At 45.3% G+C, this 24,786-nt stretch overlaps 1 protein-coding gene across 39 annotated transcripts in view; it reads right to left on the bottom strand.

Moving 5' to 3' along the window:
• The window catches only part of NRXN3 (neurexin 3), a 1,708,033-nt gene that overhangs the window by 1,635,664 nt on the left and 47,583 nt on the right, over positions 1-24,786 (bottom strand). For 38 of the 39 annotated variants that reach the window (XR_013521429.1, XR_013521430.1, XR_013521431.1 and 35 more), the window contains one exon: positions 2,232-3,641. Coding sequence is in view for 35 of the 39 variants with exons in the window: in XM_078335524.1 (XP_078191650.1) it covers positions 2,232-2,940 (709 nt within the window). In the remaining 4 variants the exon portion in view is untranslated. Of the gene's footprint in view, positions 1-2,231; positions 3,642-21,099; positions 21,220-24,786 lie in introns of those variants that run through there. The other variant, XM_078335525.1, reaches the window with a different exon arrangement.

Here is a 24,786-nt window from a genome sequence, read left to right as displayed (position 1 = left end):
AAGTTTTGAGAACAGAACAGATCCTTTGGGCGAATGAGAAAACAAGTGATCATGTCAGCGTCTTGAGGCAGAACTTTCTCCAAAGCCAAGAAGCTCTGGAACAGCAGTCAGCTCCAGAAGGCACCTGCTTGTGAGAAGCACTTCAATAACCACACTCCCAAAATGGTTCGTAGACTGGGGTTGCCTCCTCCCCACCCCTTCTCCCAGTGGGTTCGGTGAAGGAAAAACAGAAGCCAAATAAGGACAACATATATGCCTGGCATCTCCATCTCTGACAGCCCACCCGCAGGAAAGGAGATAGATGTGATGCCCAACTTATTAGAAGAAAGAAGTGGAGACTCAGGCAATAGCCCCTGCATGACAAGACCTCCAGGGTGTTCCGGTCTCCAGCAGGTACCACCTGGGAAATAAATTTTGTTTTAATTTTTTAAATATTCTTAAATAGCCACTGGTAGCTAAAGTACATCAAAGACAACCTGCTTTAGGGGTTGGGATGTTCTGGAAACGCTTAAGGAACACCTGCAGTTTTTAATTACAAATCCCAAGGTAGCAGGGCCTTACCTGAATGAAGAAATCTTGGGAGTCAGTGGCAAGGCAGTCACCTGGCCACATCCACCTGCACCACCCAGCTGGCACCAGCCACCTGGCCTTGCTTGATCTTGTACTAGTTGGTTCTTAACCTTGATTGCACATTGGAATTATGTGGAGAGTTTTAAAAATGTACAGATGCTTGGATCCCATGCCAAGAGATTCTGATTTAATTAGCCTGGGATGTGGTCTGGAGTGTAAATTCCCCCAAGATGATCCTAATGTGCAGCTAAGTTGAAAACCACTGTTCTGCCCTATACCTTGCACCACGTCCACAAAGAGACCGGTTTTACGGCAACATAAAACCCATGTAGGAGAATCCAGGGCTTAACCCAAATGGTAGGAGGAAATGTGGCTTCCTTGCCTCCTGTCATCCTCATCTCTTATCATACATACCTGCATGGCCATTCTCAGTTTCTCACTTCAGCAGTTCCTCCTACCCAAATCTAAGCCGTGAGTGAGTCCAGGAATTAGGATTTTAAGTATTTGTCAAATTAAATTCTGAGCCACTTCTCTTAAATCTAATCCCAAACAGTCAGGATTTGGTGAACAAGCAGGGGCAGCCCAGCTTCTCCCTGGGAAGTCACAGTTGAATCCGGGAGGTTCTCCAGGCTGTGCTATATACTCTCAACTCCCTTGGATGGTTGGCTGAGCAAGGCTACAGTCAATCTCCGTGCCTTTTTGCAATGTTCTCATTACATGGAGAGGATGGGAAAGGGAACCACCTTTAAAGAGGTACCTCATGTGAGAAATCCTCATTACCAAAACAAAGAGGCAAGAAGGGCCTGGCCCAGGTGCCTCATCCACCTTCTAGATGCCTCCCAGAGGGTTGGGAAGTGTGGTGGGCCACAAAAGAAGAACAAAAGAAGAACCGAGTTCATTTTTCTTTACACAGGCATTCTTTAGTTTAGGGATGATGAAGAGGAAGTGATGGGGAGTTTCCCAACTATCCTTTAGGGTCCAAGCCTTAAGGGGTCAGAGGGACACAGGTAGAAATTTGCCAATTTTTTAATTTTTTGAGATGGATCCTCACTCTGTCACCCAGGCTGGAGAGCAGTGGTGCAATCTCAGCTCACTGCAACCTATACCTCCCAGATTAAAGTGATTCTCCTGCCTCAACCTCCAAATAGCTGGGACTACAGGCATGCGCCACCACACCTGGCTAATTTTTGTATTTTTACTAGAGACAGAGTTCTACCAGGTTGGCCAGGCTGATTTCCAACTCCTGACCTCAAGTGATCCACCCACCTCGGCCTCCCAAAATGCTAGGTTTACAGGCATAAGCCACCATACACGCTGAAATTTGCTAATTTCTATCTGTTTTCTTGCCCTGGGTTGACCATGATAAACGGTGCTACAGTGGGAGGGGCTAAGCTGGGGCAGACCCTGCAGCCTACTTCATCTAATCCTCTTAGTAGAGTACAGACCCCAGGGCTCAGGAGCCGGGATTCTCCTCCTGCTGAGATCTGACAGATTCTCCATTGAGAGTAGGCAAAGGATTTCTACTGCCTCCTTGGGGCAAGGGGCCCAGTGATCTAACATGCAGCTAAGATGCGCACCCATATAGAGCTGGTTTCTATCAGGAGCCCCAGCCTCAGCCATCCCATGGATGGGTCTCTAGCAACAGAAGGAGAAGGTCTTACCTTCTGAGCAAAGCTTGCCACCGTAGCCAGTGGTAGAACAGTCACAGGTGGGGTGGCCATCCAGGAGAAAGCAGATCCCACCATTTTCACAGGGACGCTCACCACAGGGTCCCTCAGCATCCAACTGGACACCCTGGCTCCCCAGAAGCCGAGGCTCTGAGTTTCCATACTTGAGATCCAGAATTAATCCCTTAAAGCCGGGCATGGCCTGTACTCCATCCAGGGTCAGGGCAGAAGGTCGTATGTCAGCAGGGACTCCACCAAGGAACAAGTCACTGACCACATCCATGTAGGGCCGCTGGGGCTGCAGCTCCCCAGCCTGGCCCTCTCCATCAAGCAGCAGCACCGTGCGCAGGCGGTCGCGGCTCACCATGAGGAAATGCCAGCTGCTGTCGTTCACCTGCTTGTTGGACAGCACAGCAGTCTCAGCACAGTCCATGCTGAAGCGGAGCTGAATGCGGCCATCCACGAGGGAGAGGCATAGGAAGTCGCAGACGCCGCCATCATCCAGGTAGAGGAGCAGCCCCGTGGAGACATTGGTCTTGAACTGGAAACTCAGGTCACCACGTGTGCTGGCATCCCAGCGGAGATAGCGGGCCCACTGGTTGGGGAGGCCCATGAACTCGAGGCCCAGGCAGAGCCCCAACAGGGACCCCAGCAGGATGCTGACCTTCAAGGTGAAGAAAACCGAGTGGAGTGTGAAGCTCATTGTGGCTGCTGGGACAGAGCCTGGAGGAGCAGACAGGCCAGGGAACAGCCCAGAGAGGCTCTCTCCCTTTGGTAATGGAAATGGGAGAGGAAGAAAAGGCAGAGATGGGGGGACAGAAAGCACACAGGAGGAAGGCAGCACACACAGATCCTGAGATGGTGAAGAGGGAGGAAAGTGCACAAGAGAGTCCCAGAGGGGCACACAAGCAAGAAATTTAACAAACAGGCAATGGAAAAAAACAGGACCAGCAGAAGAAGAGGAAAATCAGGTGGGGAAGTGAGGGGCTGAAGTGAAGAGGAAAGCGTCTTTCTCCAAGAAAAGATCTCAGCTATCCATGTGGATCCGGAGGCCTTGATTCAAGGAAGAGAAGGTGCAGGAGAGTGGGAAGACGCTTTCAGCGATGCACTCCTCCCAGCAAACCCCCAAATGCCCCAGCCAGGGAGGCCAGGGACAGGGCCGGGGCGCTGTGATGGAGGAGGAGTGAGTGGTGAGGTGAGCCAGGTGACAGGTAGAAACAGGCCAAGGACCAGTCCCAAAGTTCTACCTCCTAGCAGTAGCAGGCTGTGAGGAGGGGGTCAGCTAGAAGCCCAATGCTCAGACAGAGCAGGGCCCAGGGCAGAGCGCAAGCAGACTCAGGCTTCATGGTGCAGCCAGAGGCAGTGCTGCCCATAACTTGCCTCCCAGGACTCCAGAGAAAAGACCTGTGGGAAGAAGGGGAGGGAGAAGGAGAGGAAGATTAGGGCCATATATTAGGAAAACATTGCATCCTATTTCACAAGTATTGATGGAATGCTGACTGTGAGCCAAGCTACTCTAGTGATGCTACAGTGCTTAGTGCTTCAAACGGGAGGGAGGCCCTGGGTTCTTCCAGAGCCACTATAGAACCTGAGCTCAGGTCCTAATGATGCACTCAGGTTTTCCATATGGAAAAGTAAAAATAAGAAAATTCCCCAAAGCCATGTCAGCACATTGTTACAATAGTCACATCCCAAGGTCACATGGCCAAAATGCATTTTTAAGATAAGTGTTAACATTTTACAGACTCAAATACTCACACCTAATTTTTACTTATTTACCTATTAAAAGCATGCAAATGACATTCATTTTTTTTTCTAGATTTTTCCTTTTCAATTTGACAACTCACTATCGGAAGCCTAAGGCAAATTGCTGCCCCTAAATTTGTGAAAGAAATGTTTATAAAAATCCATGAAAATAAACTGGAAGGTGAGTAATGAGTAAAATAACCCTTGTCTCTTACTGAATATCCAGAGAGGAGGATTATTTTACTCTGCCTCAAAAAAAAGAAAAAAGGAAAAAAAGCTGAGTTTGAATCCTAGCTCCTGTATGTGGCACTATGAGAAAATTTCTTAAACTATTTGAGCTTCTATTTCCTCATTTGTAAAGTAGAGAAAATAATAGCCTCTTCTCAAGATTGAGGAGAGGAATAAATGAAATCAGGAATAGGAAGATCCTAGCATGAGGCTTTTTTTTTTTTGAGACGGAGTCTTGCACTGGCACAGGCTGGGGTGCAGTGGCGCAATCTCAGCTCACTGCAACCTCTGCCTCCTGGGTTCAAGCGATTCTCCTGCCTCAGCCTCCCAAGTAGCTGGGATTACAGGCATCCACCTGGATAGTTTTTTTGTATTTTTAGTAGAGATGGGGTTTCACCATGTTGGCCAGGCTGGTCTGGAACTCCTGACCTCATGATTGGCTCACCTCATCCTTCCAAAGTGTTGGGATTACAGGCATAAGCCACAGCACCTGCCAATTTTTTTTTCCTTTGGAGACAGGGTCTCACTCTGTTGCCCAGGCTAGAGTGCAGTGGCACCAGCTCAGCTCACTGCAACCTCAACCTCTTGGGTTCAAGCAATTCTCCTGCCTCAGCCTCCCAAGTAGCTGGGATTACAGACATATGCCACCAGGCACAGCTGATTTTTGTATTTTTAGTATAGATGGAGTTTCATCATATTGCCCAGGCTGGTCTCAAGCTTCTGACCTCAGGCGATTTGCCTGCCTAGGCCTCCCAAAATGCCTTCAGTGATGCACTCCTCCCAACGGACCCCCAAATGCCCCAGCCGGGGATTACAGGCGTAAGCCACTGCCGCCGGCCACATGAGGCTTTATACATAGTAGGTGACCAACAAATCCTAGGTTTCTTTATTTCTGAAGTCAGAAGGGATAGGAGGAGGGGTTCTTAGTGTATGTCTATGTATGTGTGGATATATGTATAGCTATAGAGTGAGCAACGTGTGAAAACAAAATACTGAAAAAGATGATGAAAACTGCAGAATGGATGACAACCGAATAGTTAAGAAATGCTAGAGTGACAGTGGATAGCTCTGAATGACCTAGAGTATACTATGTGTATTTTCCAATGGTTAGAAACAGTTAGAAATGCACCAGCATGCAATCTGGTTTCTGAGGGCAGACTCTGGCCCACCTAACCGGCTTCTCTGTTCAGATCAAACAGCAAGTGTGACTTCTAGGAGCTGTGCAGGTTGTCACTCATTACCTGGCACATTTGATAATTCACCATGGTCTCTATCAGAACATTACTATCCACTATTTTTATGATAACCACATCAGCAAAGCTAGTTATTACCCCTTCTTTGAAGAGGAAGCTGCTGTTCCCGAACCAGGAACAAACACCTATTCCCAGTGAACAAAGAAACCCAATGAACAGGAGCTGATTAAATCTATCCTAAGGAAAGCCTTTGTTCTATAAAAGGCTTTGTCCAAGCAACGTTCCCTGAAGTGTGGCACAGGTACTGTGCCAAGCTTCTACAGACTCTGACAGGGAAGGTACCAGATTCGAGAGGCAGAAGAAGTATCCCAGAGCCAGTCAGTGAGACATGAGGTTTTATTGGGAGCTTAAATCCAGAGGAGAGAGTCCAGTGGCAGTGACCTGGGTAGGAGAGTTTCAACTGCTTGCAAAAGGTGTGCAGTTTATACAGCATATTTACTTAGCATCCTCCCCCGAACAGTCCCTACCTGGCAACCTTCACTTACCCTAAAACAAAGGGCACTGATTCCCTGTATAGCCCACATTCCATGGGACTGGCCAGTGGCTCATATGTTCCTGATAGAAAAGGAACAAATCTCCGGGTTGGCCACTCCCAGATTCCCTAGTTAGGGACACGCGTTCAGGTGCATCTGCCACGCAGGGTCATTCTCAGGGTATGCCCAAGTTATTGTTATCAAGTCCTTTGACCATACATGCAGGTACCCCAGTGATTCAAGAGATGCTCAGCTGAGACATGGACACAGGAGTGTGCTGGTGCCAACTCACACAGGCCTGTGAGAGCCAACTGCTAAAATTTCAAAAACTTTAACCTGGTTGGCATGACTTTGGTAGCACAAAATCAGCAGGCAAGGAGTATTGACACCCCAGAAAAAAGGCAAATACCACAGAGTCTTTGAGAAGGTGAGATTTAAGAAAAGACTTGAGGCCATGCCCAGTGGCTTATGCCTATAACTGCAGCACTTTGGGAGACTGAGGTGGGTGGATCACCTGAAGTCAGAAGTTCAAGACCAGCCTGGACAACATGGCAAAACCCTGTCACTACTAAAAATACAAAAATGAGCCGTGGTGGCAGGCACCTGTAATCCCAACTACGCAGGAGGCTGAGGCAGGGAGAACTGCTGGAGGCAGTTTGGAGGCAGAAAACTGCTTGGAGGCAGAGTTTACAGTGAGCCAAGATCGTGCCACTGCACTCCAGCCTGGGCAACAGAGCAAGACTCCATCTCAAAAAAAAAAAAGAAAGAAAAGAAAGGCTTGGGGTCAGACACAGTGGCTCACACCTGTAATCCCAGCACTTTGGGAGGCCGAGGCGGGTGGATCATAAGGTCAGGAGTTCGAGACCAGCCTGGCCAATATGGTGAAACCCCATCTCTACTAAAAATACAAAAATTAGCCAGGCATGGTGGTATGTGCCTGTAGTCCCAGCTACTCAGAAAACAGAGACAGCGGAATCACTAGAATCCCGGAGGTGGAGGTTGCAGTCAGCTGAGATTACACCACTGCACTCCAGCATGGGTGCTGGAGTGCAGAGAAAGGAAAGAAAAGAAAAGAGAGAAAGAAGAGAGAGAGAGAGAGAGAGAAAGAAAATCAAGGAAAGAAAGGAAGGGAAAAAAAAGGAAGGAGGGAAGGAGAGAGGGAGGGAGGAAACTTGAAAGAGAGTGAGGGAATCAGCCATCTAAGCATCTGGGAAGAATATTCCGGGAGTCAAAGTCAATGCAAAGGAACTGAGGCTGGAGCAAACTGGAATATTTGAAGAAGAGCAGGAAGTGGGTGCTGTTGCAGTGGAGTGAGTGGCAGACATGAAGGCAGACATTGATGACCGGAGACCAGGGCATGAAATGTGACACGATTTCTAAGAATATGATCCTTGTATGAGGTGAGGTATGCCGACGGAGTCAAAGGGCCACCTCTCAAGGAAAAAAGAAAATCCTTCCATTCAACTGTTTACTGGGCTCCAATTCATTCCAGGCACTATTGGATCAGAGCAGAATAAAGACACCAATCTCACCCTCCAGGGCGTCACAAACTAGAAGAGGACAAGTTTACTTCAGAGACAGTAAAGTGCGGCAATTAAGAGCCCAGGCTCTGGAACCAGACTGCTTATCGGGGGGGCTCCCTGGAGGCAGTGGCTGCTTCAGCACAGCGCCTGCCACAGGACCTGGTCATGGCGCTGGAGTTTGGGAGGCACTGTAGACAGAATGAACAGTAAAGCAGAAGCGGAGCATTCCTGTGGATTATTTGACTTCTGTTCCATGCAGTGGCCTCCAGACAACCCCACTTTACACAGAGACAGCCATACTGAGCCCCCGTGCCTCTCCAGATGCTAACCTCACATGACCCTGATGAGCAAAGCAGCACACACTTAGTGACCTGGGGAAACCCATGAATGAAAAATTATGCTGCCCAGAAACATTCCCTTGTGAGGGAAGATCATGGGCACTGACCTAACCTGCTTTGTGGGGGCTACACACCTCTTCCAGGCTAAGCCTCCCTTTCATTCAGTCCCTCATCCTTTCCCCGCAGCCCAGACCAGCCCTGGAGATACCACCGTTCCCTGCCTTGCCTCATGGGGACTGGAAAAGGCTGACTGGGGAAACCCAAGCTTTCTTTCCCACAGGCAGAATCGTTTCCGAAGTAGTAACATCGGAATTGGGCTCATGTAGACTTAACCCTCTGTGGTCTACTCATATTCTTTCCTGAAGCCCTTCCATCTTTTTTTTGGTTTTGGACATTTGTGCAGCCCCTGGGAAATTGCCAAAATGGCCAAAAGCTAGAGATCCCCTTACACTATATATCACAGGTGTCCAACTGCTGCCAGAGTTTATCCTCCAGCCTTCTTTAGCCCTCTGGTGGGGCATGCCATGCTCAAGAAATGGGAAAACAGGAGCCATGGAGCCCTCTTCACCTGGGCAGACGACTGCCACCCTCTACTGAGCCACAGGTGAACACAGGCAGCCATGCACACAGGTGGTTTGCCCCAGAGCTTCCAGGCAGGAACCAGGCTGGTGCAGAAGCTCAGAACACTTGTCTGTTGTGTGGGAATCAAGTGAGAGAGGGAAAGTGAGTGACATTATCTAATTGCCAGCTAATTTACATAATTATCGAACGGCACACTTTTTATGTGGGGTTAACATCTTTGCAAATGTCTCATAAGCCGGCTGCTTAGGAGGCGGCAGGGCGGTGCGGTGCGGGGCTCACACAATTCTGACATGTGGACTATTTGCCACAAGCGTGGCTCAGAAGATCTGGCTGCCATTTGCCCTCCCCACCCCTGCTTCCAATTCCATATTTCCCTTTTCCAACTGCCTAGAGCTTTAGCTGAGCTTGAGATAGACTCAAGAAAGGAAGTCAGACAGCATCTAGAAGTGGGTTTGATTTGGGAAGCTATGATCATGAGTGTCCTTGTACCCAGCCCTTGCAGGCATGCCACAGTCCCCAGGCAGGGCTTACCAGTTTTTCTTCTGGAAGCTTCTTATGACCTGCCCTCACCAGGCCTGAAAAATCTCTCCAATGGCTCTTGGTTGGTTTTGCCCAATGTTCACTGCACCCCTCACCCCACTTTGCAGGTAAATGATTTTCACCACCAATCTTGCTCTGTGTCATTCAGGTGAGGGTCATCCCAATCCCAAATCATATGATCCAGTTTAGTCAACTGGGACATTCCAATTTCCTGGCCACAATAATTAGTTTCAAGATGGGTCTCTCTCCCAAACTTGAAGTTGAATTTGAGTTAATGCAGGCAGTGAGGGAGGTTAAGGCATGAATTCTCTCAAAGATATAAAAGTAGTTCAGGGTAATGAGAAAGAACATGGGCTTTGGAGGCAGGCAGAGCTAGATTTAAACCCGGACTCTTATTCCCATAGCTACTGAACCTTGGGCAATTCTCTTGAGTCTTTGTTCATCAAAAAAAAAAGGGGGGGGAATAATACCTATCTCATAGGGCAGTTTTGAACTTTATTAAATTTTAAAATCTATAGAAATGTAACTACTTTTGGTAAATGATGCTGGTGGTATCTACTAAAGCTGAACACTTTTACACCAGGACTCTGCAATTATCCTTTTAGGTGTATACCAACAGAAATGCTTACAAATGTCCAACTGAAAAGATGCGTGAGAATGTTCATCGCAGCACTATTCATAAGAACCAAAACCTAGAAAATCACCTGATGTCTGTCTACAGTGGAGTGGATAAATTGTAGCCTATTTGTGCAAAAGACTATACAGCTTTGGGAATGATTGCTCTTCATCACCAGGCAGAAGTATGGATGAATCTCACATACGTAACACTGAGCAATGTAAGACACAGAAGAATACAGACTGTATGTGCTTCATTTATATAAAGCATACAAAGAGGCAAAAATATGTACTCTATGCTGTTAAATGTTAGAATAGTGGTTAATGACTAGAAGCAAGCAAAGAGGTAAAGGAATCCTCTTTCTTGATCTGGGTGAGGCTGCGCAGTGTGTTCAGTTGTGAAAATGCAACAAGGAAGCTGTATATTTATGACGTGTATGCTTTCTATATGTATGCTATATTTCAATAAAAGCAACTTAACGCACTTCCTGATACATACACATGTTAATCTGTTATTTTTGTTATGTCACTTGAAGAAAGGTTTTAAAGAAAATTATTACTAGTTCCTGTTTTTTGTTTTCTTTTTTAACTTCCGTCTTACAGTTCCCCAAGCCAAACCCAACCTCTCTTCTCCAAAAGTAGGAGCAAATATCCACCATCCTTTGCGATAGGGAGCTCACTGTCCTCTCTTCCCAGCCTACTCTGTACCCTAAATTTGGCCACGTCTAGGAACCCCACCCTTCTTGCACCTTCTTTTTTTCCTGAAATCTGCGAAGCTGCTCCCAGTCTCAGTCACCAAGTTTATACCATCCTGAGCTCATCATCCTTGCACTTTAAGAAAAAGAAGGGGAAATAGCCTCCAAGGACCTTAATTCCGTTCTATCAAATGGACACACAGAAAATAGCATTTGAAGTTTATACTGTGCTAAAGGGAGACAGAGATGGGGAGACACAGGAAGAGACTTTTTTTAACCTTGAACTATAACGCTTTTTTTTTTTAATACTAAAAACTAAGTTTTTCACAAGAACTAAGAAGTCATGTCAGGCTAACCTAAATTCCTTTTCTGTCAAGAATACTGATCTGTTGCAGTAGAAACACACAGGAGTTATATATGGACTTTGGCAGATATTCTCATGATATGAGGACTTTGAGGCGGATAGAACCAATAAGCCTTGTCACTGGCTAAAGAACAGCTTTCAAAGAAGGCGTGAATCCATTAGGATACAGGCTTGTAGGAAGTTAGGCCTGATTTCCTCCCTCATTTTTATCAGGAGCCCCAATGAAGAGGGAGAAAGCCAAATAGTCATGTGTGTGAATGAACTAACACTGAGAGAGCCAGATGAGGCTGAAGGGACCCCAAGAGATCATGGTAGGCTAAAACTACAGCCTCTATCTATTAAGACAAAATTTGATGGAGATAAATCAAAAGTAATATAACTTGATCCTCCAATATAAACAACCCATAAGGATGGAAGGTACAATTTGTAACTATATAGTAAATAAGAATTAAGAAATTAAATAGACAAAAAGACACACACAAATATACACACATATATATACACATATACATATATATGTATAAGCATTTACATGTATATATATTTGTGTGTGTATGCACGCATTTGTGGCTGCCAGATAATCAAGTACAGTTTTAGACTGCATTAATTGAAATATCACTTACAGGAAGAAAGAGATCATCATCTGTGTCAATCTGACACTGGTTACTGAATTTTTATTTTGACTTATACTCTTTAAGAAAGGTGTAGGAAAGCTGGAAGATATGGAAAGGAAGCTTTTCATTCATTTTGTTTAACCATGGAGCACTCATATTCCAGACATAAAGATAAATAAAAAAATAGCTCAAGCCCTGAAAGGCACTTATATATTAGTAGAAAGGAAAGACATGAGCCTAAATAATATAAGGAGGTGGGTCAAATGTGAGAAGCAGACTGTGCCAAGTGTGGGCTTGATATGGTGGTGGTCAGCCTCTAGGGTCCAAAGTAGAACACTGGTGATAGGATAAGCACCCTTCTCATACAGATAGTGTAGTGGTTAAAGGCATGGGCTCTGGAGTCGGACTTCCTGGGTTCAAATCTCACGCCTACTACTTGATGCCTATGTGACCTTGAGCAAGTCACTTATCCTATCTGTGAAACAGAGATGATAACAATCAATTATCATAGATAGGCACTTAGTACAAGTGAAAGCCCTAAGGAAAATGCTCAACACAGGTAAGTATCAAATAAATGTTATCTACTATTGCTGTTGCTGTCCACTGTTGTCCTTGATGCTTATTATTTCATGCTAGCAGCATGGCTAATGCTGGTGTCTCACAGGGTGCCTTAGTCTGTTCTCAGGCTGCTAATAAAGACATACCTGAGACTGGGTAATTTATAAAGGAAATAACTTTAGTGAACTCACAGTTCCCTGTGGCTGGGGAGGCCTCACAATCATGGCAGAAGATGAAGGGAGAGCAAAGGAACATCTTACGTGGTGGCAGGCAAGAGAGAGCTTGTGCAGGGGAACTCCCATTTATAAAAACCAACAGGTCTCATAAGACTTACTTACTACCATGAGAACAGCATGGGAAAGATCAGCCCCCATGATCCAATTACTTCCTACCTGGGTCCTTCCAATGTACATGGGAATTATGAGATCTACAATTCAAGATGAGATTTGGGTGCAGACACAGCCAAACCATATCATGGGGACTGCTTGGGGAGAGTAAGCTGGGTAGATGGACTTCTTCTCAATTTCATCCCAATGTCACAGACAGCATGGAGAGTCATGTCTGAGTCTTCATAGGAGAAATCTTTGGAGGTGTCAGGGTGTTTGGGCTAACAGAGGAAATGCATCAGTGGCAGGAGCAGTGTCTGCAGGAATCTGAAGCATTCTTAAATTGGAAGAAAGATTCCCCCAGTTTCTCTATTGCACTCCAAGACAGAATTTTGCTAAGTGAATGGAAGTTCTACAAAGAAAATTTATGCCTTTATCTTAGAAGCAGATTATATACAAATGAAGTGCGTTCCCTGTCACTGGGGATGACCCAGAAGAGACTGGACACCTTTAGGGGTTGTATGTCAGTACAAAATAGGTCTATGTGTGGAGTACTATACAGTCCAGAGGAACAAGATGACTCAGAGCTGGTGTGGTCAGAGAATGTTTCTCAGAGGAGAGGAACCTGCAAGGAAACTTGAAGGACTAGTAGGGCATAATTGGGGAAGAGGAGCCTGGTGTCAGGGTAAGATCACCAGATTGGGAGTCAGAACCAGACCGTCTTTCCACTAACAATTGACCAAGCAACCATCTGGATACCTGTGGACCTATTCAATTTTTTGTTCTTCTCCTGTAAATTGGGAAGAACCATAAATACACCTTCCAGGATTTGCACATCAAAGACTACACAAAGGTAGGAAATAATCACGCCTTCTTACCATGCCTTGACAATCTTCTAAGGTATACACCAAAAGTTACTCATGGTAACAGTCTCTTTTCCACCTACCACCTCTACTCCATCCCCAAGGTAGCCTTGTTGTTGTACCCTGAGTTATCTAGTGGGTAAAAACCAACAACCACCACTGCAAACTCTTCCCCACACACCACAGAACTCAGGCCTTGTAAGGTGCCAGCAGGCTCCCCAGCAACCTCAGTACAGCCAGGGATGCAAGAAGCTGTGGCCATTTACTATTCAGCCTCCTCCATTCTCTCAATCCCTCCTCTCTGGCCAGTCGGCCTCCCTAGCCTGGAGTTCCCAGACGTGGTTTGGAAAGCCATCTGGCTGCCGGGAGAGTTAATAATTTATAATGAAGATAATCACCCTTCAAGATCCTCGCCTCTTGGGACCATTAAAAAAGATTCAATTGAAAGCCAGTGAGTCCTTTACATGAGGGGATAGGGAAAGGAAGTGGGGAGGGCTGGGGCAGAGAGAAAAAATGGAGAGGGAAAAGGAGGGGGAATATGAACTAGGTGCTTAGCTGATCTTTCCCCACAAAGGGGGTAAGGTGAGTGGAAAATTATTCAGCCCTAGAAGACAATCTTATCCAGCTCTCACAGCAGCAGCCCAGCAAGAGTGCAATTTACGAGTCTTTTCTCCTAGCCAACTCTCTCCACACAAAGGGGGGAAAAATCAAACACATACAAGAGAAGGGGAGAGAAGCACAGACAAGAGAAAATAAGCCTGCCCAGCAATCATGTCTGGGGGTGCTGGGAGGGCTCTCTCTGTTCTCTTTCCAGGACACAGTAAAGCCCCCACTGTGCTAATTATTCCCATTACTTGACAAATTCTCCATTAATGGAGCAAGAGGTGCCAGAGCTGGCAAGGAGAACAGAACAAACTGGCAGAGGCTCCGGACAGTCTCACACTGTGTGAACCCGGACCAGAGAGCCCCCAGCTTCACCACAGGGTGAACGTGGGGCCTGGCACAGCCCCATCTACAGGGCACACCTCAAAGGTATGAGGCAGAGACCACACCTCCTGCAGGGCAATGCGATGCCAGAGGGCAGGAAGCAGGGGCAGGACTGTACCTACAGATGGTATCTCCAGTAAGATTTACAGTGAGGGTGAGGGCTAAGCCTGGGAGCCAGAAGCAGATGACACACAGCCCCTAAACAGGGGGAAGTATGGATCAGTGCACTCAGGACCCAAACTCGGGGCAATTTGGTCTTTCTGTGATTTTGGAAAACCACTGGAAAGGCTGCTACACAGTTCTTCCAGCACACAAATCTTACTACACCAGCAGCAACAGCAAACACCCATATTACACTTGCCCTGGGCAAGACGTTATGAATGACTTCATGGTACACATGAAGTCATTTAATTCTTACAAAACCTCTAGGAAGTAGGAACTATGATTATCCCTATTCTGGGAGATGAGTAAACTGAGGCCTCTGAAAAGTGAAGTCATTTTTCCAAAGTCACATGCTAATAAGGGTGCAGCTCTCCGCTCCTGACTCCAAAATGACAATGAAGAGAAGGAACAATAGTCATGGCCAAAAAAACCACATAAATAAATAAATAAATCACGGTCATGTTCGGCCTGTTTATTGCACGAATTTGGCCCCATGTGTAGCCAAGGACAATGCTATTGAGAAGCTTGTCATCCAAAATGCAGCAGATGCCGCAGCCACCAGGGACGTGTGTAAAGCACGTAGCTTCAATGCTTACATGTCTCCCAAGCTGTATGCAAAACCACATTACTACATGAGTAGTGCCATTTATAGCAAAGTAGTCAGGAGTCCTTGCAATGCCTAGAAGGACCAAACACCCTCATCCTAATTTAGAGCCAAGGTGCTACATACACCCTTGACCTCTGCCAAAGTCCATGTAAGAGCTGAATTCTTAAGGACTGAAGAAAATCTATTCACTGTTTATACACATTAAGAGAATATTATTTAAGCCAGGCATGGTGGTTTACGCCTATAATCCCAGCACTTTGGGAGGATAAGGCAGGTGGATTACTTGAGGTCAGGAGTTAAAGATCAGCCTGGCCAACATCGTGAAACCCCGTTTCTACTAAAAATACAAAAATTAGCTGAGCATGGTGGCAGGCGCCTATAACCCCAGCTATGTAGGAGGCTGAGGAGGGAGAATCACTTGAACCTGGGAGGTTGCAGTGAGCTGAGATCACGCCAATACACTCCAGCCTGGGTAACCAGAGTGAGACTCTGCCTCAAAAAAAAGAAAAAAAAAAAGATAGAAAGAAAAAAATTATTTCAGAGATCTCTCCCACAATGTTTTGATTATATTAATCCCAAATCCTTTGCTTTCCCCATCTCCATAACTTTGGCAATTTAACACCACTGAGCCCAGCCCTGGACACTAAGCTCAGACATGTGACTTGCTTTGGCTGAATGGCATGTTAGCAAAAATGACATCAGCAGAGGCTTGAAAAGCATTTTCGTATTTTCTGCTTGCTCACTCTTGCTCCTTTGCCATGAGAACATGCCCACACTCGCCTCCTAGAGGATGACACACGTAGAACAGAACTGTCATCCCAGTTATCCCAGCCAAGGCTTAAACTCTATGAGGTTCTAGAGACGCAATCCCGAGGCAGCTAAGGAAACTTAAGTCCAAGTCTTAGCTCCAAATTTACTACGAGCGCTGAACATAGTAAGTTAAGAAGAATGGAACTTCCAAGCCTATAAGCTCCACGACGTACTTCAGCCTCATCTGCTTCAGTGTTAACTGCCTATGCCGAAGGACGTCATCGCAGAGAACCGAGGAGGCGGGAGGTGCTCTGGTGAGAGCCCTCGGCTGGTGGGTGTGCAAAGTCAGGAAGCCAGCACAGCTTCCTGTGCTGTGAGCTGAGAATGGAAAACGGGCAGTACGCACAGAAACCATCATATGCAACGTGCACAGAGCCTATAAGTAAGTACTAACTGCACACAGCAATGATCTCATAAGCCTGATTTGAAAAGTTAGGTACTGATGTGTATAAAGTAACTCTCTGTCATCTAACCTCCATAGGACAAGGTGTTATGTTTTGTTTTGTTTTTTTAACTCCATTCTACCTATGAAGAAACTGAAGCTCAGAGACAGAACGTGATTCATTCAGGGTCACAAAACAGTAAGTGATGTAATTGAATCTTAAATTCAAGCTTATGAATGATAAGGCCCATATTTCTATCATATATCGTACTGATTTGCATTATGCCACTGTTTCTGGGATATGTTAGATAAGGCAGCAAAATACATGAATCTCCCCATCACGTGTTCACAGCACACTTCACTAATCAATTATGAATCAATCATGGTACCATATTGTTGAGCCCAGAGGGAGCTTCAGAATCTTTCTCAACCCAACACCTTCCCATCAGCTGCGACAGACATATGAAATAAAACCTATGGGCTCACACTGCAGTAATTAAATGCATTTGGATGGCACACAGTGGACCCACCTATGCAAGACTTTGCCCTATAATAGTGAGTTATTATACTGTATCAAACTTTCTCACCTAGGGCTACTAATCAGAATTGTAATAATTCAAATACAGTTTCCATGATCCTCAAAAGGTAGAAGTCCCAATTACATCTTTCTCTACCAAGTTTCAGGTTTTACTTAACAGCAAAAAGTATTTTGAAGTTGTTTCTGCAACCTCCGCCTTCTGGGTTCAAGCAATTCTCCTGCCTGCTTCCCAATTAGCTGGGACTACAGGCACGCGCCACCACACCCAGCTAATTTTTGTATTTTTAGTAGAGACAGGGTTTTACCATGTTGGCCAGGATGATCTGGATCTCTTGACATCTAGATCCATCTGCCTCGACCTCCCAAAATGCTGGGATTACAGACGTGAGCCACTGCGCCCAGCCTCAAAGTTTTTCAAATCAAAAAGTCAGTATATTTTTCAAACCCAAGGCTCAAAAACTTATTCTATCAGCATGGTTTCAACTTCTGGGCTCGCTGGATAATTCTGGAATGTTTATGGTCCTTTTGTTTATGATCCGTTATTATACAATCAGGACTAAAACAACCTGTAATTTTGCATTCGTTTTCCCACTTTCCTTATTAGTACCTATTTATATCTTAGCATTCAAAAATCTGCTATGCTTGAAAGGTAACAAAAGTGCCTCTGTTTTTAAAGTACCCATCTTTCTGCTATGCCAGGATGAGCATTTGTTATTCCAGGTTAGATAAATCTTTTAATACATGCAGAAAGGTGAAGGTGACAAGAGGGAGTTAAGAGGTCACAACCGCCATTTCATTCAACACAATGGACACTTATTCATTCATTCAACAAACCTCTAATAAATACCTGCTACTTGCCAGGTACCCTGTAAGTCCCTGGAGTCCAAAAGATCCCAGCCAGATTTAGTGGGTGAAGGGAGATAGATGTGTGAGCAATAATCACAAGGGGAGGTGACAGATACTTAAAGAATGAGTGGTTTTGCTAGACTAGGCCACAGGGTTGGTGCCCCAGCACAAGGAAAATAGCAAATAAAGACAGCGGGATAGGAAAGATCATGGGTGTCCAGGAAGCCATAAGAAGTTCTATATAGCTGGAATGTAGGATGGGTGGGAGGGAGGAGTGGGAAAAAAAATGTAAGGCTAAAAAGTCACATTGAAGGCAGAGTTCCAAAGGTCCTGGATGCCAAGCTAAGAAAGTCTTTGGGAGCTGCTGGAAGATTTTAAAGAGAGAATGATGACACAAAGTCAGTGTTTTTGATGGTGTGGGACCTGGATTTGAAAGGAACACAACAGGACACAGAAACAAATAAGGAGGCCATGGCTCTTATCCAGGGGAGGTAGAAGAGGGGCCCGAGCTTGATCCCATGTCTGGTTCTCAACCATCCATGGCCATTCTCCATACACCTGAGCAGCCAGGGGGACCCAATACCTGAGGTCACATCCTATCCAGGTATATAATCCAAAAGAGCGAGAACATAGCAAAACGGCCCCATCGCAGATGCCGTACCTTACCTTGGAAACTGCCTGATTTTCAGAATTCCTGATCCTGTCCCAGGTCAGCATGCCCAGCTCTTCCAACTTCTAGCCACATCTCTACATAAGCCAGTCCCTTTGTCCCCCTATTCCTCAGGGAAAGTTGTCTTGGATGCCTCAAGTCCTCCATGGAGTTCAGGGTGCTCTGGGGATCGTGGACCAAAGCAGAAGCTTAACAGGCACAACCCAACGCTGAAACCTGAGCATCCACCTCCAACATCAGAACAACGGATGACCAAAGGTTTGGATCCTTTGGGTGCTCTAAAAAGCAGCCATCCCATTCTAAACATCAGGGGGAAAAGCACTATTACATTTGATAAAAGTGCATCTAGGAGGGTGCGAGGGGAAGGACTGTCAAAAGAAACTTGACAAGAATTGATCCAGCAGAATTAGTCAAGCCCACATTTCCAAACATGTGCTCCACAGAAAACCAGTCCCACAGAATGCTCTGAAGGCAAAAAGAGAAAAGACAGAAATATATACATTTTAGAAGCATCAAACTGTTTTCTCCATTTTAGAGATCACAGTGAACAACTGAGTATTAAAGATTCCAAGAGGCCTTGGAAGAAAGAAATTAAATGAATGCTTCAGCCTCCCCCTTTCGCAGGTGGACAAACTAAGGTCTGAAACATTTTCATGCTCCTCTGCATTGTTAGTTGGTGTTCCCGAAGCTGCAAATGAAGTCAAGCAACCATCTGGCAAGCACTGTGTCTCACAGCTCACCAATGCCTAGTCATCCTAACTAATATTCAAGAGGACCGTAAATAGTTGTTGAGTGACGTTACCAAAAGTAAGTTTGGAATTCTTTCAAGTGGAGGTGGATATACTAATTTGTAAATTTTTCATCATGCAGTTACTCATCCACTCAAATATATTTATTGAGCACCTATTATGTTCTGAGTGTGCTGCTAGCACTGGGCATAAAACTATGAATAAGACAAGTCCAGCCTTGACTTCAAGGAGCTTCCAGTCTAGTGGGAAAGTGAAGATCAAGAACATTCAAAAAGTAGTGAGGCTCTGCAAAGAGATAAAGTGTGGGTTGGAGGTGCCCCACCCCATCCACCTTTCCTGTAGAGCCTCTCTTTCCAAGGATGGATGTTATTTCTATTACTGTATCTCCATTTAAATAGTTTCCTTCCCACACTCACCCTCTGGCTTCCTTATTTGTAGTGCCAGGAAAAAAAAATTCCCAACACCCTGCCAGAGTAAAAGCAATTGTGAAATCCCAAGTATAGTACAGATCTGTGACCACCTCCCCCTAAAACTGTCTCCTCCCCAGGAAGCATCTGCCCTCCTCAGTTAGTCCGGAAGAGAGAAGCACCCAAAGTCTCATTCAAGGCAATGTGGCGGCTGGTCTTTACAACACCTTCCCAAAATAATAAGGCTTTGAGAGAGTTTACCTCAGGTGAGCCCACGCTCTTCTAGCAGGTAGGGGTGTGTGTGTGTGTGTGTGTGTGTGTGTGTGTGTGTGTGTCCCTTATTCCTAAGGCTAGGACCTCCCTGCTGTAGCAGCTGCTCTCTGGCCCTGGGTAGCCAACTGCCTCTCAATACCTGTTTTGAACTCTTCCCTCTGTGCCCTCTAGAATTCCCACTGTTCATATTTGACTCCTCACAATACAGAAAACTGTGTCTTCTCTAATCAAATGATTTCTTTGTCAAACACTCTGTGTTGGGGCCAGGTGCATCTCAGGATGGGAGCAGAGTGACAGCATCCTTTCTTCCCCTCTGTGCTTGTGTCATCATTCAAGGTCCCCATGCCATCTATGACCCCACTTCTCTCCCTCTTCATTGCTCTTACCTACCACTTGTAGTCAATCATGTTACTGTTCAGAAACATTCACTCACGGTCACCTCCTGCTTGCATGGGTGGAGTGTGTTTCCCCACTTCTTGCATTCTGGTTTGACCACATGATTTGCTTTGGCCAAGGAAATGTTAGTGGGTGTGACATGACCAGAAGTTTGAAAAGTGCTTGTTCTTTGGCACCTCTGCCATCACGATGAGATGAGCACACCTGGGCTAGCCCATCAGTCCCAAGAGGTCAACGGCTAGAGCTATTCCAGCCACCTACCCCAACTATGACCAACCTAGATCAGCCAAACCCCATCCAACCTGCAGGTGCAAGATCAGTGGGATTACCCAGATGAGTATGGCCTAGATCAACTGCCTCCAGATGTGGGAGCTACATCAAGGCTTACTGTCGCATACCAGCCAGATTTTTGTGATTGTTTGTTACGCAGTAATAACTGACCAATACATCACCCTAAGATTACTCTCCCACATCCACTGAGATACTTAACTGGATAAGTTTCCCTCTGCACCCTGACTCCCATTATTGTGATCAGTGCCCATGTGCTCAGTGCCCTGGCTTCATGGCCTTTATGCCTCTTCTCCAGTAATCTACACCATTTTCCCCCCTACCTTATCACCAACCTGGACTTCAGCCCCACCTCTCTAATAAATACCTATCTCGGGAAAATCTTATTCCTAACCCTCCTGGCCAACCTGTTCAAAGCTATATAGCACCCTAATCTTTTCACTCACAGTCTATCACCCCTTCCATACCCCATTCCCCTCACTTCTTACCTAGAAGAGGCTTCACAGTCAATCATTCCCTCATTCCCTGAACTTCCACCACCTACCAGTTCTCTATCTTAGAGGAATCTAAGTGATCACTTCTCCTGCCCCTGAGCAACAGGTAGGTACTAGTAACCAACAGCCCATCTATGCCAACAAATGCAACTACAGTATGATCCTGACACTCTTAACCTCAGCTACTTAGCAATCCTTCAACTTTTCCCCAGTACACTCCCTTCTTCAGCTCTTCCAAACCCTTTTCCCCTTCCTCATTCAGCAGATGCCACAGGGGCTCCTTTTTTAGTGAAAAAAATATTGAGACCTCTAGGCATGAAGTCCTGTGCTTCTCTCCCCTCTGGCTACTCACTCTCTCTTCTACCTACCTTCCTTGCTTCTTTTCTCAATGAAAAATGTTCCCTTTAAAACTACCTTCTCCCCAGTGCTCTTTCTCCAAGCCCTGCCACCTCCCTGGGACCCTGTTCCATCAACACTTTCTCAAACCTCTATAGGCTCCCCACTTGCCCCCTGCCCTCAGCAGCATTCCAGTTACCTTAGAAGAAAACGGGACTCCTCCCTCGCCTTGAAGATATTCTCTGTAATCCTTTTCTTCATCACAATTCATCATCTCCATGTCTCCCTTTCTATCCTCATCCTCTGCATTCCGGCTTCTGCCCCCACATGTCCCTGACTCACACAGCTCTCCCTAAAGTTACCAGTGGCTTCCAAAATACCAAACCAGAGCTGCTTCTCAGTTCCCACCTCCCAGGCCTTCCTGCTGCATCTGCCGCTGTTGGTCTCCCTTCCTGGCACATTCCTGTGCTCCCCCTCCTCCATCTCTGCACACCTTTGAAAGTCACTCTCAGGTGCTCCTTTTCTCCCCCCATCCTTCAGATGTCAGTGTCCCTGGAGCTCCGTCTCTGGATCCCTTCACAAACTACCAACTCTCCCTAACCCTCTTAGTCCTGGATGCCCCCCAGACAACTCAAACATACTCTGATCACAACCAAACTCATTGCTTTCCTCCTCCACATCCTCCCTTAAGTGTTTCTCCTGAATTTATCTTCCTTAATACTCTCATCCACTCAGTAGGCCCAGCTAGCAACCTGGGCATTACCCGACTCTCTTCATCTCATCTCTCTCTCACATCCTTACATCCAGTCAATTGTCTTATGTTCTGATGCTCTCTCCTAAGCATCCCTCCTTTCTTTCTCTCTCGCTGTCTCTTTCTATACCCCTCTCCACTTCTACCCTCCATCCCCATCTACCTCAGTAACTCAGTTCAAACAGGTCTTCATCAGTTGAATTATTTCAAAAGCCTAATAGCTGATCTTTGTACTTCAAACTTCTCCCTCCTTCCAACGCTAATAAACTGCTTCCAAGCCAGAATTAACTTTCTAAAACTCACATTTCAACAGATCACTCCCAGACTTCTACAGAAGCTCCTCACTGCCAATAGGAAAGAGTCCAAGCTCCTTAGATTCAGATTCTAGGAACAAATAACATTTTGGAAAACTCACCAGATACCCAGCACTGTGCTCATCTTCCCCTTGCACAAATCCACTGATGTATTACCTCAGAGATGTATTATTACTTCAGAGATGGGTAAAATTAAGACGTCAAGTCTAAGTAACTTGTTCAAGGTCACACAGCTAGGAGGCAGGGCCAGGATGAAACCCAAGCCTTCCAAGTTGGATCAGGGTGCTGTCCAATGAGTCCTTTATTGGTCAGCCTTTGAGATCAATAATTTGGACTTGGCCTGCATGATAGTCTGTGCTTATCTGAAGACGTTTCTCAACAGTGGCCTGTCTTTTTCAAATTTCTCACCCTAGTCAATGTCTCCTAGAAACCAAAATTTCAGTGGACCTCACTTTAATCCTGAGTTTTCTAATCCTACTAACCTTAAATTTAACATTGGGTTAAAAATCTCAAAATCAGATGTCACATAAAATTTCCAGTGATTCTCCCCATCCCCTGGAAATAGTCACCCTGTATATTGGACAGGGATTGTCAGGGGCTGAACTACACTCCCCCCCACCAAATTCCTAATCCCCCGTACCTAATGTGACTGTATTTGGAGGTAGATTATTTAAAGAGCTACTTAAGTTAAAATGAGGTCCTCAGGGTGGGCCCTAATCCAATCTGATGGGTGTCCGTATAACAAGAGGTAATTTGAACACACATACATGCAGAGGGGAAGCAATGTAATGACACGGAGAGAATACAGCCATCTGACCACCAAGGAGAGAGGCCTCAGAAGAAACCAGTCCTGCCAACACCTTGGACTTCAACCTCGAGAACTGTGAGAAGACCAACTTCTGCTGTTTAAGCCACTCAGTAGTAATAGTTTGCTACAGCAGCCTTCAAACCAATACAGAGGGGCTGTCTTTTTCAGAAATCCTCAAGCATTAAAGGAACTCTCACAGCTTAGGCACCCCGGCACTTCTGACTCTTCCAATCCCAAAGGTAAGAAAAAGAAATGAGGGAAGGTAGAGAATTTGAAAAGCCAAGGAAGGCACTGCATTACAGATGCTACAAATTAGAACTGTGATGCAATTTCATTCTTCTTAGCAACTGATTGAGGACTCCTGGGGCCTTTGATATTGCTTTATACTAGAAGGATTAAGTTCTTAGAGAGAATTAATATCCCAGAAAATGGAGCTGCTTTGCAACCAGGACTGGGGTCTACCCTGAGGCATCTGGCCAGGTTTCCAAACTTATAGATGTCATGAGGAAATAAAATTTCATCCCCACAAAAAGACAATGTGCCTAATATGAACATAAGGTTGTTAATTTTTTATTTCATCAAGTAAAGACTTTTTTTTTTTTTAAAGAGACAGGGTCTTTCTTTGTTGCCCAGGCTGGAGTACAGTAGTATGAGCATGGCTTACTGCAGCCTCAAACTCCTGGCTCAAGCAATCCTTCCACCTCAGCCTCCCAAGTAGCTAAGACTACAGGCATGCACCACCATGCCTAGATAACTCTTTTTTTTCCGTAGAGACAGGGTCTTGCTATGCTGCCCAGGCTGGTTTTGAACATTGGGCCTCAAATAAAGGCCTTTTTAAAAAACAACAAACTATAAATCCATTAAATCACCTAAGTATATTACATGTACATACATATATGAACATGGAAAAATCTTTAAAAACATTGAAGAAAGGAAAATAGCAAGACACAGAATATGTGATGGCACTGTTTGTATATATTAAGAGAATACTATTTAAGCTGGCCATGGTGGCTTATGCCTGCACTCCCAGCACTTTAGTAGGCCAAGGCAGATTACTTGAGGTCAGGAATTTGAGACCAACCTGGTCAACATGGTGAAATCCTGTCTCTACTAACAACACAAAACTTAGCCAGGTGTGGTGGTACACACCTATAATCCCAGCTACTTGGGAGGCTGAGATGGGAAAATCGATTGAACCCAGGAGATGGAGGCTGCAGTTGCAGTGAGCCAAGATTGTGCCACTGCACTCCAGCCTGGGTGACAGGGCAAGACTCCATCTCAAAAAAAAAAAGAGAGAAAATACTGTTTATATACATTAAGAGAATACTTATGCACAATACAATACCATTTAGGCGTATAAAGGTATAAAAAATGTGAATGATATTTCTAGAATGATACATGTCAGTATCATGCTAATTCTTCTCTGTAAAACAGAGTTTCTCAACCTGAGTGCTATTAACATTTGAGACCAGATAATTCCTTGTTGCAGGCTGTCCTTGCATTATTGGATGACTGACAACATCCACCAATGCAAGGATATCCACAAAACTGTCCTCATTGAGAACCACTGCTCTCAGCAAAAAGAGAAGATAATGTAAGTGAGAAGATGGTTAACAATAATTTTTAAATCTATATTTGTAATATTTTTGTTCTTAAAAAACACTAGAAACAAATATATGTCAATCGTTCATTTAAGTGATAGAAATTGGAGGGTATGTTATTTTTCTGAGTCTCATTTATAAAAGCTACCATCTATGAGAACCATAATTTCATTTATTAAAAAGGTAATTTTTAAATCAAACAAGCAGGAAGGCTAGACTAAGATGAGGTGGTGTGCGTTGAAAAAGACATGTTGAAGTCTTCACACCTGGCACCTGTGAATGTGACTTTATTTGAATACAGGATCTTTGCAGATGTTATCAAGTCAAGATAAGGTCATGCTGGCCTAGGATGGGCCACAAATCTAATGCCTGGTGTCCTTAGAAGGAGAGAGAGAGTGGACACAGAGACACA

Source organism: Callithrix jacchus, chromosome 8 (genome assembly GCF_049354715.1).
Source record: "Callithrix jacchus isolate 240 chromosome 8, calJac240_pri, whole genome shotgun sequence".
Classification (NCBI taxonomy): Eukaryota; Metazoa; Chordata; class Mammalia; order Primates; family Cebidae; genus Callithrix; species Callithrix jacchus.
This window is presented reverse-complemented; position numbering and strand designations above follow the sequence as displayed.